The sequence below is a fragment of the Porites lutea genome, chromosome 5 (assembly GCF_958299795.1).
Source record: "Porites lutea chromosome 5, jaPorLute2.1, whole genome shotgun sequence".
In the NCBI taxonomy this organism is placed as follows: Eukaryota; Metazoa; Cnidaria; class Anthozoa; order Scleractinia; family Poritidae; genus Porites; species Porites lutea.
The window spans coordinates 26,719,990-26,739,568 of NC_133205.1; the positions used below are offsets into that span (position 1 = coordinate 26,719,990).

The window sequence follows — 19,579 nt, forward strand, 5'->3', positions numbered from 1 at the left end:
GAGCCGCTGGCGTGTTGTATGGTGGGCTCATCTTCTCTGATTGCCGCCACGTTCACCCATCCGCACGCAATCCGCCATATTAAAACAGAACAAATTCTAGATTGTTGGCTGTAAAGATCCGTTGTAAACAGCGTTTCAAACTTAAACACTAGCAGCGAAGTAAAGTTTTTGACCATCATGCTTCGAAGAAAGGCCACAAGAATAGAATTGAGAGGAGAAGATGTAGAAGAATACGAGAAAGCGAAAAAGATGTGGACGAAGGATGTAAAGAAAGAAGAGGAGGTTAGCAAAGGACAGAGTTTTTTAGAAGATTCTCCTATGCCACTCAATGATCCACAGAGAATTGCAAAAATCCACGAGAGAATAGGATATAAGCCTGACACTGTGCCTAGCGATGGAACGACAACGTTTCTTTCTTAGAACGTTAGAAATGGCTCTGTTCCTGAGGCTTCTGTACTTCTGAGTCGTAATTATCAAAGTCGAGTTGGTTGTATTTATGGACGCTTCATTTAATCCGACCACCCCTTATACTTAAAGATGAGCGGACTCCCAACAGTTGAGTATGGGCAAAAGGACGATTGCTACTAGTTGATTATAGACAAGTGTTCACCTCGAGGCAAACAGTTGCTGCAAGATAACTATTTGTGAAAAAAGCCGATACTTCCAATCCAAGCATTCAGGAAAAGTTGGATGTCATTCCCCTTAACAGTTGTAACGTTTTCTTGATTTATTTATGGCTTCACCTCTTGCTAAAAAGGCAGCAAGATTGATCAACAGTGGAGTGCCATGGATCTTACTGACCACACATTAATCAAGTTAATGCACCAATTACTCACTGGAGTCGTGACAGCTTTTAATATAATGATGACCTTAAGGGACAGACCATTAGAAAACTTATGGGGGCAGGCGATGGGCAAAAAATTTTTGTGCAAGGGAAAATTAAATGAAAAAAATTCATGCATGCCAAGTAACCCTGAAAATATTCATGTACTGGTCTAAAAAAATTGATACAGAAGAAACAGAACAGTTCATTTTTTTCATTCTCCTGTATTTTTTCTTTAGTGCTTTAAAGTGACTGTTTAGTGATTGCTTAAGCCCCTAGGCATTCAAGGCAGCTGACTCGATAAAATTTCTGAGGTTTCTTGTTTGTTAGAAAAAATGTATCTAAAATATCTGTCTAAGGCAACTGTACATTAGATTTTATTCCTGATAAAATTATTGCCTCAGTAAGACTTTTTGTTTGGTTACAGCCTTGCTGCTTTTTCACACCTACTCATCACTCCATATATATCAGCAGCTGTTAGCAGGACAGTGATCTAAGGGATCTTTCGCCTTAGCTTTAGTTGACTGGTTGATCATTGCTATATTGTCACCCTCATCGCTCCCTCGTACTTCACAAAAAATTGGATAAAAAGATTTAACAGAGTTTTAAAACACACGGGAACTAGTGGACAGCTGCGTATAGTTACAATTATAGTCTGCGTATGTTAAGCGTTTTACCGAATTTTGCGTGATCGTCGATGACCTACTACATAACAGAACAGGAAACCACGTTTTGCTGCCCATACTTATAATTTTTTTACCACTAATTTTTAGTGATATTGTCTAAATTGCCAGTCCAAACATGAAAGTTACTGCAAAAGCATGCAAAACGCCAGTCAAAGTTCTGCTAATCAATTTGCAAATCAAAACATTCAAGAATGAAGTGGTCTTCTCAGGAATTTTCCACAGCCCCGGTCCAGTTTCGCGCGACTCGCTAGTAATGTTGACTACTCCTTGAAGCCTTTGTCTTCGTCTTAGGACTTTTTGTCCGTGCACTGTTTTCATTAGAGACGTTCTTGCTTTGCTGTAGTTGATGTTTATATTAACTACGACGAAACGAGAAATTCTTGCTGTTTTTGGCATTTGAAGCTAACTTTTGCTAATCGCTTTGTTGACTTGCTGGTGGATCGGAGTTATCGCCTTGCAATTTGTTGTCGAGTACGTGATCCTTGAAGCGGAAGCCTTTGTCTACGTCTTCGGAACTTTTGTCAGTACCCTTTTTTCGTTAGAGACGTTCTTGCCGTGTTGTAGTTGATGTTTATAATGACTACGATGAAACACGAAATTCTTGTTGTTTTTGGCGTTTGAAGCTGATAGAAGCTTTGCAAATAGTAACGACTCTAAAGTCAACATTCTTCTAAAAGACCACTCTCTGTCAAAAACAAACTCGTTATCGAGATAATCCCATTTTCCATTGTTCACTTGGTTTTCTTTTTCGGTCTTCTGCTGCTGTTTACTGTCGCTAAAACTCTCATCGTCAGGTGGATAATCTGTATCACTTTCTCCCATGGCTGCAAAATTACTTGCCAGTCTTATCACCTTACTAAACAGTTTATGTCTTTATGGCAATCCGTTACACTGGTTGGTGTTTTTACGGCAAAACAAAAGACTTCGTGAATAGAAAATGAAAGACCCGCTGGTAATTATCCCTCAAATTAGCATAACAACAATTCTTTACGGCAGCTCTTTGTTGAATTTTGACCATATGAACTTTCTGGAATGCGGTGGAAGCCCCTCACGCCGCACACTTGACCTCGGCAAGAATTTTCACCTTGTTACGTATAGAAAATCTCACTAACACTTAATACATCCGACTCGAACGATTGTGAGGTTTAGCTATTTTTTGCTTTTTTGATCGCTCTACAGCCCCGCATCCGCTTTACGTAACCTTTCTATTTGTGCGGGCCTTAGTCTCTCCCAGTAGGGCAGGTAATGTCATTTAAAATGGAAAGCGTTTATGGTTGTCTCACTTCAGCAGTCAGCAGTATATTATATAACCTCTGAGCTCGAGCAATGCTCGTTAGCTAGCCAATACTTCTGACATCGAAGGCAGCATGATCACCAAAAAATACTGCGTAAAGCTCTCTATGAAATTTGTCGTTTGTTCGGCTGTAGCTGGATTAAACTTTAGCGATCAATTCAGTCCTACAGTACGTGAAAACGAATTATTGGCTCTTTTTCCGAGTTCTTTGATCTGGAACCCAGCCCCATGTTTCTTTCACTAAACTAAATTACCCTATTCTTTCCGATCATTACCCTCTGGCCATGGAAATAGGAGAACTAGATCCCTCTACCACTCATATAAGAAATACCTTTTATTGGTTAATCTCACATAAATATCATTTTCCTAAACAAATTAAGTTCTGTTTTGTTTTTTCAAACAACAACGAAATAAATAAATTTATCAGCTGCCATGCATGCAGTCCTCAGCTATTTACATTTACAAAGATACAGGCACATGTATGACGTCACTGTTTAATTCCAGAAAATACGCCGAAAGTGAATCAAAACTAAATACGTCAGATTTACGATAAAGACTGATAAACACGAGTAAGAACTGATAACACTACAGGCAGATAGGACTTGAGTTATTTAAAGTATAATGGAATTTTCAACAAATCATGTTGCATGGCCTATATATGTACCTATCAAATTAAAGTTCTTCAATATTTCGTGACCTGTCATGTGCCAAGATGTGTTTAACACTAGTGCACGCGAGCAAAATTTTTTATAGATATGATATTAAACTGACTTGAACCTTTGTTTCGTATGCACCTCGCCAGAATCAAATCGACATAAGTTAAAAATATCATATCCATTTATGAGAAATTTAATGTCCCATCCTTTCGATAAAGATTCTGTCGTAATGAGAACGTTTAATTCCATCAACTGTCATGAACTGTACAGCCCGGCATGGCATGTTCCGTTACTCCGCGCGTAAATCATGGGACGAGAGAATACGAATCCGAGTAGAATTTAATCTGATCACGCGTGGCCATGTGAAAAGTTATTTTCCTTTAAGAGTTTTCCTTTTGCTTTTGGCACTGGACTCTGGCATTTTTCCCAAGTTTTGACTGTAACCTGTTATGAACCCAACAGAATTTTACCCTTTTTGACAAAAGGATTATTGTCCTCAGTAGTTGTTCTGGCAGATGTTCCTTCTTCTCTATAATTCGGCGCTCTTTCATTTTAATTTGTAATAAAGTTTCATCATTATCTTTTGTATTCCTTGCCAAGGAACAATATTATTCGTTGTTGGACGAACGTAATATCAGTCAGGTTTCTACAGTCTTTTGAAAGTCTTATACCGAAAATAACCCGATCGTCGAAATTACTCTAGCTTCCGCCACAAACTCAGCGAACTGACTTCATTTTGTCCTCCCAGCGCACAAGAAAACGAGAATAGATCAGGGAAGATAAGCTGCACCTTCTTTTCAATGCCCATTCTGTGTCAAAGACGCACTCGTTTTCCTGCTTTACGGGGTCTGAATAAAAATTCCGATCACTGTCTCCAATTAGTTGTTCGCCATCGCTGTTTTCATGGTTGGAGTAACGCACATTACCTGTAGTAACAATATTATTGTCAGACTTATCATCGGCGAAACAATCTTCGTATCCATCCATTTTCTCTGGCTAACAACAGAGTCAAGATGCAGAAAACACGCTGGCTTCTCGGCCAGATAAGATCCAGATGTATGACGACTAGAAGCTACTTGTGAGTGCAGTGCGTCAAACACGAGCGCTTATTTTTCTAGACTGATACATAGAACAATAGTTCACTCCGCCCACGGGTGGATTAATCACCTATAACTAAGTAAAGGGCAAGTATTTATAGCAGACGTGTTTCATGGTCTGTTGCCAGAAAATGCTCGGCGATCGGAGGAAGCGAAATTGATTAAACCACAACACCTTGATAAAAATAATAACAAAGAATACAAAAAAACAGGGACCGACATTTGTGAAGTTTTTAATCTTTTGTGGGGGGAAGCGCGTTGTTACGTTCGCCATTCAAGGTCCTTCAAGGTCAGTCAGTTTTTAGGCCTCGTCGGGTATATATATATTTTTTGTCTGCAGACCAACATCAGCGGGATTGCAACTTTGACGATGTATTAAGTTTAGATAAAAAGAAGACCTTCTCAGGGCCGGCGGAGCCGCTGGGGCCTGAGGCGCTTTAGCCCCCGTTAGTTTCTTCAAAAATTAAAAAAAGTCCTCAGCCTCCCCACATTAGTCACCTAGTTAGTGCCCCCTACTCCTCCCTCAACTTGAAAAATGTTCCGCCTTATATTACCAGCTTCTCCAAGTAGGTTTGTTGACCGACTTCTAACATCTACATCTACTTTTCACAGGGTCCGCGTTAGGTCATCATTTAAAACTTTGCTCAAGGAGGTGACTCGTCCCCAGTCGCCTCTCAGTGTTCCATTTATAGCGAGATTTAGCATTTGACTGCAAATGGGAAACGTCAGACTCAAATTTCTCAAAGTAGAAAACAAGCAGATAATAACGGTTTAAAACAATTGTTATGGATGAAAACAACGTGAAACTTCTTTTTTGTTAAAGTAAAGAACAGTTAAAGACTAGCCTGTTCCAGGCGTTCAGATAGGAGAGCGCGGGAGAAAAATTCACCCCTCGTTCCCCCCCCTTTTTCCGGTGTACAATTTAACTTGCTCCCCGCTGACCGCCGCGCTCTACCATCTGAAGGTCTCTGAACGCCTGGAACAGGCTAGTTATAAAAGACAAATAAAGGGAGAACGTGGTCACGTGGCACAAATTCACGTTTGCCGTTTGCCGTAAACGTGACTCTAATATAAGAAGCGCGAGGGACGATGGGAAGGACGAAAGAAGGGGGTCTTTCGAATTTCCCTTTCACCTTTCCATCGTCAACTTCGTACCAGATGCCGTAAGAGTCTTCCGCGACCGTCCCATGACCCCTTACAAATTTAGATGAATGACGACAAGTCAGGTAAGGGAGGGTAAAGAAGGGTGTTTCTGTATTCTTTGCCTTGACTATCCTGATCCTGGCTTCCGACATTGTTCCGAGGTCCGTTCAAGATATCCACTGATAGGCAGTTCATTGCAATTTATACAGCTATTTTATCGTATAAGATATGAACCATTTTATGTAGTAGAGATAACTAGGTGAACTTTCTTTTAACTTCTCATTGTCGCAGCTTGATCCCTTGATTTTCTATTCGGCGGGTTTTAGAGACGAAAGAAAAAAACTTCTTTTCACCAGATTGCACTAAACAATACTGACCAGTACTTTAAGATCCTTCGCACTGAGTACCAGGTGGTGACACTTTCAGCGACCACAATGGTAAACATTTCATCTTTTTTTTTTTCGCTTTTTAGTGTCATCATAGAAAGATCAATATCAGCCGTTCCGTCCATCATAGAAACGTTAAATACCGTTCAGGGAGCTTCGCATATATAGTTTTTATAAAATATGGGTCAGGCTTAGTGTAAGCCTGTTCCAGTTCACAGTAGCCGGCGTAGCAGGCCTGCTACGCAGCCTGAATTCACAGAAACGGGATCGCAACCGGCAACCCGGGCCTTAAATCAAGTTTTCGATACCAGTTTAGTTACCTGCGATCAAGCGTTTTCTTTCTTTTTTTTCGGGGAAGAACAAATATGGAAGAAGGACTGCCTTACTGCGGGTTAAGTTCAGTGGCTTGGTGTCACCCACAACCTGATTTCGTTACTTGAGGGAGTTCTGGACCCAGGCCACAAATCGACTCTTAACGAGGTCACGTGTTGACTTTCTTCGCGTCGAGGATCGCATGATCAGTGAGACGGCGGTCGACCCTGTTGCATAAAATTATGATGTGGTTCGTTTGGTATTGGGTTTGGAAGTGGCCTCTATAGACTATCGGGACAGGAAGATCGCTTGCCATATTACAGGTAAGACTATAACATGTTTATTCCTTAGCTTTGTCAAGCTTTATTTTACCCACAGAGTCTAATAGGTTACTGAGACAGATTTAACTTTAAAACTGAAAAGCCAAAGCTGGTTCAAGTTTCCTTAAAAAAATGATTTGTTACGAATGCCCCATACAATTAAATAAACAATTTTGCGTTCTTTATAACTCGCAAGGAATTTTCAGTTTAAAGCACTGACACTGCGTCAAGTTTCCTTAAATTTTTCTTTGAAAAAATCAGTAATGTATATTTTAAAATTGGATGACTTTTATGGCACAGTTTCGAACTCCAATGTTCGAAAAGTCATTTACATGTTGATCTTTTAAGCCGTTCCCTCGATACGTCGAAGAATTAACAAGAATGCATATTAATTTACCTAGAGTATTTGCAAGCAAACGGTATTTTTCTTGAAATCTGAGCCAACTGTGTTCGTTCTTTTCCTTTTTGCTACAAAAGAATGAATTGACTTTTGTATTTTTTTCCACCTTTTAAAGGAGGAAAAATTATTTTGAGAAAAACGACAACGTTCCGTGCACGTTTTTTCATTGCTTCTCACTTCCGGTTTGAAGGATTCGAATGCGCGAGACTTCCGCCGAGTGACATCAGCGGAGAACCTTCGTAAACAATGCGTGAAGTGACGTGGCGGTACAGTTCCTCAGTCATTTCAATGCGCGGAGACATGAGATTTGCAATGCAAAATAGTTTGCCTTTCTGTTAGTGTATCCTTGCTAGAAATTTGAAGATAATTCGAGCACTGAAATTTGATGTTCTCCTCAACTTTCTGGTGAAAGTTGGCTTCTTCGCCTAGCGGGGAAGACCAATAGTTCCGCCATGAATGGAAGGGGGTCATCTGATGTGCATTATACTTCGTAAACACCGTGAGTTTCCTTAATTTGATTTCACAAGTTCTGAAGTCATCCTTTGATGTTCTAAGACAAATGGCCCGATTCCCGGGCTTTTTCAACGCGACCCAGTATTTTGGTAAGTACTTTGTTTCTGATGGAACCGTGTAGGCTATTGTGCACCCCAACCTGTCGACAGTGACTCCACTACTCCACCGAATCTTCCAAAGTTACCAGCATGTTGTATCGCAATCAGCATTTTACATGGTCCATGAGTGAAGATGAATGAATATTGGAATTATATATGCTCACTTAAGAAAAGAGAAAATCAAAATTTTGAAGCAGGTTTTTTCTTCATGATTCAGAGTATTTTGCTCTTGTTTCGAAATTAACCAGGACAAAGTTAACTTCCGGTAAAAAGATTTTCTTAGAAGTGCAAAGGGGAAAAGTTAAGATAAATTGATTACAAATCAGGACAGCAATTTGTTAGTTAGCTATTAAAAAAGCCAAGTATTTTAAATTTTTGAGTCACAGATTATATTTTCTTCAAATTTTTCTACAACATGTTAGTGCGAAGTTAATATGTGCAGTTTTCATGTACAAAATGTTATCTTCGTCAGTAAAACTTAGAACATGTTTATAAACTATAGATTACAGTTTTAATGCTAATCGTCGCTTGAAGTACTGTTTGTTAGGTTTAAAAACAATCTGACTTAATGCTTGCCTTGTCTGGTGTAAATAAATATTTCTTTGATTGTTTTGTTGCAAAACCTAACAGAAAATGCATGAAGAACTTTTAAGTGATTGTTTAGAGTTGTGTATCATAATGCTGAAGTCTTTTGTGGAAAAGTGACAACGGCATACAGTCCTGCAATTTACAAGTTGTCACTTGTGTTTGATACATTACGGAGAAGGATTTAAGCCAAATAAGATGGTTGCTTTTGTATATCAAAGGGGCTTTCTAAGCAGAGAGAATGTTGTGGTAAAATCAGGCTTTACACACTCTACAATATTACCAAGAGTCTGCTGTGGATTTAAGTAAGCTTGGCATGCAATCATGTGTGGGGTTGGGAGGGAGGGGGCTAATATGCTGTTGCTTTTTTCGGTCATTTCTGAGACTGCCTATCACGTGGTGGGTTAGTCCTGAGGCCATATTACCTGTCGTTTCTTCCCCTTGGAAGTCCTCTTTGAAGTTCAAGGCAGATTTCAGTCTTGCAATCTGGGCACCCAAAGACAAAATTGACAGCAACGAGTTGATTGTTCTAGCAATATTAAGTGTATTTATATATTCTTTCACTTTCAGGGAGCACAAATTCGGCTAAAGATCAACAAGATTCCTTTTGGGACCAGCAGTCTGTTAGGTATTGTTATTGGTTAACTTGATCTAAGTACAATACCTGAATATCCCAATTTTTTTTTAAAAGTTATTTGAATAGATGTTACAAGTTTTTCATTGCAGTTGCAAGTAATTTACCTTAAGTGTCACTTCTTTTTTCTAGTGCGAATCATTCATCTGGAGTTTTTAATGGGAATGCTGCACAGCCTAACCATTTTATGAACAACACCCAGGTACTGAAATTGTTATCATAATGGAAATTAAAATACAACATCCTGTTAATACGGACACTGTACAGATAGTCTACTGCAGGGCTGTCATTAGGGAGTTTTAGCATGGACGACGGCTATGGCAGCGAAAACGTCACTTTTACAATGAATTAGTGTGTTTCAAACTTCATCAAGTTTATTCCAATATGCTGAAAATATCCAGTGTAGGCAAATTTCCCTGGAGTTGATATCTTGGGGACCGCACTCTAGTTTAGAGAGAGAAAGACCATTTCATGGTCGCTTGTTTATGTACTCCATAAAACGTGAAATTAGGCATTTTTATGTCGTAGTCGTGCAGCAATGGCAAACAAATGTACAAAAAAGCATGATGCACATGGGAACTTGTTGTTTTTTCTTAATAAACCTATTGCTATTTTGACGTTCTCGTTGCCGGTGCCGTCATCGGTGCTAAAACTCCCTATTAAGAGGCGGGAGCTGAGGATTTTCCCCATCTGCTATGAACATGGCCCCCGGCTACTTTCAAAGGAAAATAGAAGAGCAAATAGAACCAAAAGAAACCCCTAGCTGTTTGATTCCCCTCCTGCTTGTTGTACTTATCCAGCAACTTCAAATCTTAGTGACAACCCTGGTCAACTGTCTACTCATAGTGATAGAGTTTCCATACCTTTGTCAACATCTGGCTACTGAAACCTTGAAAAAATTATGCCTGCAATAAATTTTCAATGTTATTGTGTTGCGAAGTTAAAGCAATTTAGGTATAAGTTAAATTTAACAACAAACAGTGTGTAATGGTAACAATTGCATAGGGGCAAACCACTATGAAGTGGCCGTCACCCCTTATATAGCAGCCAGTTATCCCTTTTAGTCCCATGAAAGATAAACGTCATTTTTCTTCTAAGATTATATCAATGCTTAATCGTGTAGAAAGGTTTAAAGAAAGGGAAAAGGGAAAAATTTTCAGATATTTAAACAAAATTCTGTCATATAATTTTCCAAGTAAATGTATGGAGATTAGTCTGAAGAGTTTGTATGTGGACATTGGGACATTTTTGCAGTTTACTTGTGTATCCAGTTATCCAGTGTGATGCATACTAATTAACACATTCCCAATATATTTCAGTAGTTGATAGTTGCTCTTAGTGTAACTATAAGTAATTGTTGGTTACTTAAAGATTGAAAAAACAGTCTTTTTTCCTTATATTTTCAGGAGTACTTTGTGGATGGATGGGAAGACTGGCCTGATGATTTTGACGATTCTGAAATTCAAGAAAATGAACTAAACAGCTTTAACCCAGTAAGATATAGCTCTTTCATATTTGAAAATTATCTCAAACACGAAGGAGTGGAGTAGATAGAGAATAGAATGCCTTTGCTTTGGTCTACTGAACCAAAATGGGCTGTTGATTTCAAGCAAATGTTGAAAATGGTGAAGTGAAAGTTTAAGCAAAGTATTGATGGGCAGAATGGGTACTTGGTCATCTCTGCCATTTGGCGTCAACATGATTCTTTAGGGAGCTTAACCAACAACGATGGCGATGGCTATGGAAATGTCACTTAAAAAGTGCAATCGCGCTGCTTCAAACTTTATCACACATATTCCATCTCGTTCAATTTACCGAATGTTGGCAATTTTCGCTGGAGTTGAATTCTTAAAAATGGTATCAAAGTTCAGGAAAAGAAAAAGAAAGTCATTGTCTTGTGTTCACGTCTTCCATAAAACGTGAAATTATTAGGCATTTTTCACATCGTAGTCGTGTAGTGATGGCAAAGAAATTTACTGAAAAAATGTGGTGCATGTGCAGAGCTGTTGTTTTGCCAATCTGAACTTATTGCCTTTTTTCCGTTCTCGTTGATGTCGCCGTCATCATTGCCTCAGCTCCCTATTATCTCTCTATTATACCAATGATACAAACAACTGGGTGAGAGCTTTAATTTGAATGGTCAGGCCAGAGGATTCTCTGCATGCATTAATGAGAAATTAGAACTTACAACTACGTTATACATTGCATGTTCCTGTATTTTTTTTTAAGGATAACATGGTGTAACTACAGTGGCAATGATGGCCAAGCAATACTGTTAGCTTCACATTTTTAGCCTTTTGTTTTGTTCTGTAAAATACCTGACTGACAAAGTCAAAATTTGTGTTGATTTGTTTTCCAGGGAAGTGAAAAATTGGTTGTGCCAGACCGTGAAGATAGTCAGACCTCGTCTTCGGAGGAGGATTCACCTCCCCCTGGTATGGATCCTGAACTGAATTCTTGGGTAGAGGAAGAGGCCCCCGACTATGGCTACACCTCATATCACAACTCAGCTGCTTCATTTTTTGATGGAGATTTTAACACTCAGCAGCCTGGTATATTGACACAGGTTAGTTTTTGTCATTTTTGTTCTGTAAATGTATTTTGTAGGTAGTGCAGGTACAAAATGCTCTTTCAGTAAGTCAACAGGAAACAGTGGTGCCACTGGCCACCGTCAGTGGCGGAGGTTGTCAATGTACAGTGTATATATGTATTTGTATTTATTTGCCACACATAACACAATTACTTATAAAATTTTACAGTTTAAAGATACAAAAAAATGTAGGAAGAAATGGCGAGGAGGTCTAAGGAAACTATAAAGCTTACCGTAAAATTCTGAAAATAAGCGCCTCCAAATATGAGCCCCCCAAACTCGTAATGCAAAAAAAACCCTCTGTTACATTGCCCCTCTGAATATAAGCCCCCTATAAGCTAGCCCAACTGAGTTTGAAATGCAAATTTCCCTCCATACATAATAAGCCCCTCTGAATATAAGCCCCTCCAAAAATAAGCCCCTCAAAAAGGGCCTTTGAAAAACATAAGCCCCGGGCTTATTTTCGGAATTTTACAGTATGTTAATTAGGCCTCCTCAATTACAATTTTTTCAAAGATGGCATAAAAATTACGGTGACAGATACAAAATATTATCAGATGGAAAATTAAAATAACGATCAGTATTAAGGAAGTTTACAAATGTTGAATATTAAACAGCTTTTTCCCAAGATTTTTGTTGGAGTATACTACTAATAATTATTACAGTTAGATGTTCTAGCGTTGTTGTAGCAGCAATTTTGAAGCTTTGTTGGGCAGGCTCTCTTGTGCTGTTTTGGTGGAGTAGTCTTTTCCTCCCTCCCCTTCACTCCCTGTGTTTTGCTTTCACTGCTAACTGTATGTAATTGTACTTGGATGCATTTTAAAGGTACTAATCGCTAGGTTGTGGGGACTGCCACTCATAGAATGGTACTTAGTCTATGTCCTAGCTGGCAATTCTGTCGTCAGAATAATGTGTAAAATACATCTTGTATTGCTGTTTTGTAAAATCGCTGTTACAAAATCATTTTTCATAGTTTAAAGCGAGCTGAAATTACTTTCTTTTTTCCTTATTGTCTAGCATGATGGAAGATCCTATGCAAGTGTTTGTCAGACTGGTACCACTGCACCACCTGATAACAGTCCTTCATTGCAGCCGTCAAACAGCCTTCAACCAGACTACTGGTCATCTGCAACATTCCAGGATCCATATGCTGTCCAAGAGGTCAACCCAGAGGTTACTGATACCCAGCAAAATGCACCAACTTTTGAGTCGTGGAGTCGTGAACCTGAGCTTGGCAGCTGGTCTCCTGTGTTTAATCATGATGATGAATCATTTGCTAACTCTACGCAGGAGGTACCTTCAACACTGCCTCAGCCTCTGCAGGTTGCTGATTCCATTCAAGAACCACAGATCAACTCGTTAAGACCTAGTGAAGAGCCGGATGCACATGTACCACAACAGCAAGGTAGGAGACTCAAATTTTGTCATGTACATCCTAACATAGCCTGCACCACAGATGAAACTAAACTCTGGTTAAGTCTGTCTGTGAAACAGCCCTGGAATCTTTGTTTTGGTCCCCCAACTGTGTACTAGGATTAGAGTACGCTCCATGATTGGCCTGTTAAAAAAGCCATTGTTGATTTGTCGATGAAGATGAAAGGAAATTTGAAACGCACTTCCGGTGATTCATTGAGTTCGTTGGGCACCCAGAACATGGATTTCGGGGCTGCTTAATTTGCAGACGATACTAACCAAGGTTAAATAATGTCTGTGATGCAGGCTTATCCTAACACTTTAAGATTTTAACTACCAGAAGGCGTCATTTAACACATGCACTTTTTTCTTGAATGTTATAAGTAGTTTCAAGTGATTTGTTCAAGTGTGTGATTGGTTATCATATGACTGGCTCTGCGAGTGGTTAAGGTGAAGTGAATCCTATGTTCTGGCTAGCTCCCCAAGTAGGCGAGATAGGTCTGTCTTGCTCATTTAGGATCACCCGCTTTGTTAGCGCAAAAAATTTTATTTCCCACCACTTCTGCACTGTGATCTTCCTGGTACCTTGTTATTAATTTTCTTTCATTTGAATCTTTACAGCCACTTCCTTAGCAGCAGACTTTTTTGGTCATAATGAAGGGCAGCAAGACAGTGCTTGGTCTGCACTTACTGAATCTGACCCACAGAAAGCAGCTTTGTGGGGGAACCTACCAGATGTTCACCCTCTTTTAGGTCATGTACCTGTTGAGAATAGCCCATTCCATCAAGACGCAGCTGCAGTGAGTCATCAGAGCTCATCTGGATTATTCCAAGAAACTATGGCATCCGAGCCAGATCAGCAATCCTCAGTGCAGCAATACCCAGGAATGGAAAGTCCATCTGGGGTATTCCAAAAAAACATGCCTTCTGAGCAAGATCAGCAATTTTCATTGCAACAATACCCAGTGATGGAAAGCCCATCTGGATTTTTTCAAATCAACTCAGGCTCAGAGCCGGTCATCAATGAAGACAATACCTTGGGTCAGTCGATGAGCCATCCTAAGTCCATCGCTGATTCAATGCAAAATGACCCCGAGGATCTTTCTGTGGCAGAGGAAAGTCCATCTATGCAGCCATTACATCAGGATGCTGATTCAGTAATCAAACAGTCATTCTCTGCTGAGCAGATGCAGCCACAAATGCAAATGTCATCTGCTGTTGTAAATGAGGCATTTTACCCTTCTCAAGAACAAGGACAGCAAATGTACAATCCAAATCATTTTTATGACCAGCAGATGAAGGCAGATCCAACTCAAGAAGAGAGGGTTGCTTCTGAGGAAACACATCAGACAAAAGAACCTCATTTTGATGAGCTGCAACCATGGCAACAGCCAATAGCTGATCCAGCTAGGGAAGTGGAGTCATCGGTTGAAGAACCAAGTAATTTGCATCCTAGTCATGATAGTTCGGCCTTTGAATCCTCACCGATGCCACAGGTTAATGAACTTCCTCAAGAACAAGTTTTTCTTTCAACTGGTGCCATTAGTGAGCAGGAAAGGTCCGATATGGCTCAAAATAACTTCCTTCCTGGTTATAATAAGGCAAACTCAGAACCCACACAGCTCCAAGAGTTTGAGATCACTCCAACAAAAACTTCTGAGCAGTCAGCCATTGCAGATGATTTTCAGAATTCTTTTGACCAAAATAATTCAACTACAGATTCCACACAGCTAGTTCCAGCCATTGTATCTTCAAGGGGGTTTTCTGGACAGTCAGTGACTCCTGATATTTCATATCCATCAGATAGTGTTCAGGGATTCTTCAGGAATGAAAATATAACTTCAGAATCTTCACATCCATGTGAAACTCCTCAGCAGCTCATTAAACCAGAGATTCCTGGTGCTCCTGACATCCTTCAGGATTCATTCCACCATGACAATTCAAGTACAAATTCTTCAAATCCACTGGAACTTAAAATGCCATTAAGGGAATCTTCTAAACAATCACAAACACCAGATATTCCTATAGAGCCAGACAGCCCTGGGGATGCTCTACAGGCTGCGTTTCTACAGAAACAACTTGCTGGAAAGGCACCAGCTGCATCACCACGGACATCCCTGTGGATGAATGGCACTGTGCTACCAACTCCCTGCGTTTTAGCGCCAGCTGCTGTTGTTACCCCAGTTGAAACACCACAGTTGCACGAAAATGACCAAGCTCCCACTTGCAACAAACAGGTATGACGTTTGTTAAATGCCTGGGTGAGTTCTTAGCCCTAGAAATCCCAATATCCACTTACAAATTCTAAAGACTGCTGTCCAGAAGAAAATAAAAAATGACACTTTTGCTCAAATCTTAGTTAAACTGTGCTCGGACATGAAGCTTTTCATATGCTGATCATGATTTGGATGTTAAATATCAAAGCCAACCGAAACTGAGAGGAGTGCGTGTGTTCAGTTGATTCAAACAGCCATATTTTTATTCAAATAGAGTACAGTGGAACCTCTATAAAATGAAGGCCCAAAGGAATGACTCAAATACTATGTTGACTATGAGGAGGTTTTGTTATGTTAAGGCTTTTTTCCACATAATCTGCTATTACCGGGGCAAAGAATATCATTAACCCTTCAGGTCCCCATAGTGACCAAGATCAATTTTCTCCTAACAATATCCATATGTTACCAAGAGAAATGGTTATGAGAGTTAATAAAATGATCACCTAAGAAAAAATGCTTTGATCTTCTACCAAATTCTCTCAACTTATTCCTTAAGGAAATGTATAAAGACCAGTTTGGAGAATTTGTATGTGGATATTGGGGCTTAAAGGGTTAATTTTGTTATACTGAAGACTTCATTATTATAGAGGCTCATTATGTTAAGGTTCTACTGTATGAAAGGCTTGGTGTGCGAATCAAATGTTTGGCCCAGCTATCCAAAGTTTGACGTATCCATTCTTGGTTGATTTAGATGTACTTTAGACTGTGTGTTATTTGGACTCCCGAAAAGCTTGATGTCTAAACTGTGCCTTCTGATTTCTAAGCTCTAATATTTCTTGACATTTTTTTTATTCCAGGAACCACCATCTTCTGTTACACCTATATTGATGCAACCTTACAGTGTGGACAAAAACATCCCTGCTGTAGTCAGTCAGCAAAGTCCAGCAGTCCATTCTCAAGGTACATCACTCCCTGTTGTCATCCCTCAGCAGGTGCCGTCTGGAGAATTATCTGTTTCTGCAAACCCTTACAACCAGGGTAGTGAGCTTCCTTCTGCGGTCAATCAACAAATACCACCTGCTCCATTTGCTCCAGGACCAACACCTCCTCTTGTACATCCTGATAGCCAGGGAGTAGGGCATCCTGTGGCAGTCAGTCAGCAGATGCCGCCTGCTTCATACTTTGGCGGAGTAACATCTGTGTCAACAGTCTATGATGGACAGGTTTCAGAGCTTCCATCAGCGCTAAATCCTCAAATGTCTTCAGCTTCATCTGCTTTTGTGACAACACCCGTGCCTACACATTCTGACAGCCAGGGAACAGCACTCCCCCCTGTGACCAATCAACTAATGGCACCACATGGACAGTCTGTCAGTGGAGCATCTACCATGTCCATACACCCAGGTAATAAGGTTACAGAGTTTCCACCTGTAGTCAATCAACAAATACAACCTGTCCCATCTCCTCTTGGACCAACACATGCATTCATGCACTCTAGTAATGAGAGTACAGCAGTTCCTGCAGTGACCAGTCAGCAAATACAGTCATACAATCCTGTCCCTGCCGGGGTAACACCTGTTCCCACAGGCTCTGTTAATGAGAGTACAGTGCCTTTTACTGCAAATAATCAGGAAATATCTTCAGTTCCACCAACTATCAATGACTCTATGCAAGAGCGACATCCTAGTCGTGTGGTGCCAGCAATTGAGTCATCACCAGTGGCTGCAAAACAACAACAAAAAGCTGAATCTGCTAATCCCATGTCATTAGCTTCTCTTCTTCAGGGAGGTCAACCTCGACCAAAGAAAAAGACCTCACAACCATCTGCAGTACCTGCACCAGATGCGGGACCATCCTTTGCTGCCGTGGATTCGGTGAATTCATTTTCAGACAATCTACCCTCAGAATCCGTTAATTCACACTGTGCTCCTTCTGCTGAACAACTTAACAGTGGATTAGAACCAAAGCCTCCGCAGAACTCATCTCAACAAATTGGACATCAGTCATTTGATTCTCCTAGAAGACAAGATGAGTCACAAAATTCTTATGAAAGAGATTATAATATCCCTTATTCACAAGAAAAACAAAGGGTCCCTGATGAATCACCCTATCATGGTACTGCAGACCCCCATGATAGAAGGGATAATTATTATCAACATGATCAAAGAGACTCTTATAAGAGCCATAATAGAAGGGATCCTTACCAACATGAACATGACAGTAGAGATCTTGATAGACCATATTACGATAGAAGGGAACCTGAAAGAAGGAACTTTGACAGGAGAGGTGAATATGACCGAAGAGATAGCGATTACGGTCGGAGATCATATGACAATTCTAGGGAATATGATAGATGGAGTTATGATGGAAGAGATTATGGCCGCAGGGACAGTTATAACAATCGGGACTCTTATTATGACTACGGGTACTCTCCCAGAATGGGAAGGCGTGGATACAATGATGGCCGTGGCTCAAGAGAAGATCTATACAGAGGTTCTAATCAATACAGTGGACGCAGTACACCATTGTCACAGGACAGAAACAGTCCAGGTCCATATGATTATTCTGCTTCTCCTTATGCATCGCACCAGTACGGATATCCTTCTTACACTGATTCACATTCCATGGACCTTTATCAGTATCAGTATATGATGTACCTGTACCAATTTCATCCTCAACATTACGAGCAATATTGCCAACAGCTGGGATATTACAGCTCAGGATATACACCAGAGCAGCTAGCTCAGTACTATGCGGGATATGGCTACGAAAGTTCACAGCCCACACAGCTAGGTAAGGATTATATTTCTCTTTTGCTACAGTCAACCGTCTCTTAACTGACACCTCTATAAGATGGACACCTAGAGTTGGTCCCTGCCTTTTTGTAATCCTTTGGACTCTCTATAAGATGGGCATCACTCTTAGACAGACACTTTGTGCTGGTCCCTGTCCAAAGTGTTCGTCTTAGAGAGGATTCACGGTATTTGTGTAGAGACAATAATTTATTCTCTTTGAGATGCACCTCTTGCTGTCGGTCTTGTGTAGAGGAGGCATCAGTTAAGAGAGAGTTTTACATGTACATTTTTCTTCCATATTACTTCCTAGTAGCATTCAGTGGACCCTGGCAACTACGTAGCATTTTGCTTTTGGATGATAAGGAAATATTAGTTTTGTAGGTCAAGAGCTGTTTTACTCCCTAAAATTTGTCTTAAATTTACAATGTCAAAGTTTTATTGAATAATGTCCCTGGCAAGTGATAATGAACTGAAGGGGGCCTGGAATGAAGCCCTTACAGTGACTTCTGATAAAATGCAAGATTCTCTTTTCAACTACAGCTGTACCTTGTATTTACTTGATAATTAGAAGGAAAATTTGGTCCTAGATCAGTAGTCACTTAGGGCCTTTCTTTTTCCTGTTTTTCTGTTTTCCTGTATATACTTGATAATAAAATGGCAATTTGGTGTTAGACCAGGAGTCACTTAGGCCCTTTCTTTTTCCTGTTTTGTTAGCTCCAGAGCAAGAGGTGCCTCAGCCTGAACCAGAAAGGTTCACGCCACTTTTATACCGGGTGCAGCATCCTCTGGTGCGCTTTAGTGGGGGCAAACTGGTATCTTTAATTGGAAGTGAAGACAGTGAGACACCAAAATGCACCCTAGCTTCAGTTCAGGTGAGACACTTAATGATTACTTCTGTTGGTAATTTTCGTTCAACATAATTTTTGTGAAATATCCATCCTCTGGCCATCCATATAATTATTGCTCATGGCTACTTTATTCCATGCACTTTATTAAAGTGCTGCATTGTTTATTAAGTGTTTCAACTTTAGGGAGCAGTGCTTATTTGGGGGCATCACCATTTATGATTATGAAATCTTTCTTTCCCTTGCTTCTTTGTAAGCTACTGATAAAGGAAACAGTGTTATTCTGTCATTATTTTGAAACTTTGACTTTTATGAAGGTCTTGTTTACACTTTGCTTTGCTTTGCCTGGTCTTTGAATGTTGGATTTTTCAGATAGATTGCATAACTAACAAGATTTTCTATATTCTTTCAACATACAGATGGTCTTTAGCATTGAAGAGACAGAGGTTATTAAAATCTTTCCTGGACCACTTTCAAGGTTTGTTTTTTTTCTGTAGCTCAGTACTGAGTGCGAGAGATCACGTTAAAGTTCTAAGAAAAAAGTTCCAAAAAGTCAAAGTTAAAAAAAGATTTGTGGTTTTTGAGGATCATTTAAATGCCCACTTAACAACAACGATAATGACAACAAAACTTAATTGAGAAGCGAATAATATAACAAAAGTAATGCCTGCAGCGCTAGCTAGCATTGCTATTCAAGATGGGACAAAATGTGTGCAAAAAAAAGAAGAAATTAAGATTAAGGCTATAATTAGGAAGTCCATAGAAATTGCCCT

General features: G+C 39.9%; 1 protein-coding gene across 4 annotated transcripts in view; it reads left to right on the top strand.

Annotated features, from left to right (window-relative positions):
• Positions 1-6,594: 6,594 nt before the first annotated feature.
• Positions 6,595-19,579, top strand: part of LOC140938950 (uncharacterized) — a 29,679-nt gene continuing 16,694 nt past the window's right edge. For 2 of the 4 annotated variants that reach the window (XM_073388482.1, XM_073388484.1), the window contains exons 1-10: positions 7,386-7,719; positions 8,884-8,941; positions 9,080-9,149; positions 10,354-10,440; positions 11,307-11,513; positions 12,555-12,942; positions 13,572-15,187; positions 16,024-17,959; positions 18,676-18,833; positions 19,226-19,284. In XM_073388482.1, coding sequence (XP_073244583.1) covers positions 7,677-7,719; positions 8,884-8,941; positions 9,080-9,149; positions 10,354-10,440; positions 11,307-11,513; positions 12,555-12,942; positions 13,572-15,187; positions 16,024-17,959; positions 18,676-18,833; positions 19,226-19,284 — 4,622 coding nt within the window. In that variant the 5' untranslated portion in view covers positions 7,386-7,676. Of the gene's footprint in view, positions 6,721-7,385; positions 7,720-8,883; positions 8,942-9,079; positions 9,150-10,353; positions 10,441-11,306; positions 11,514-12,554; positions 12,943-13,571; positions 15,188-16,023; positions 17,960-18,675; positions 18,834-19,225; positions 19,285-19,579 lie in introns of those variants that run through there. The other 2 variants (XM_073388483.1, XM_073388485.1) reach the window with 2 other exon arrangements.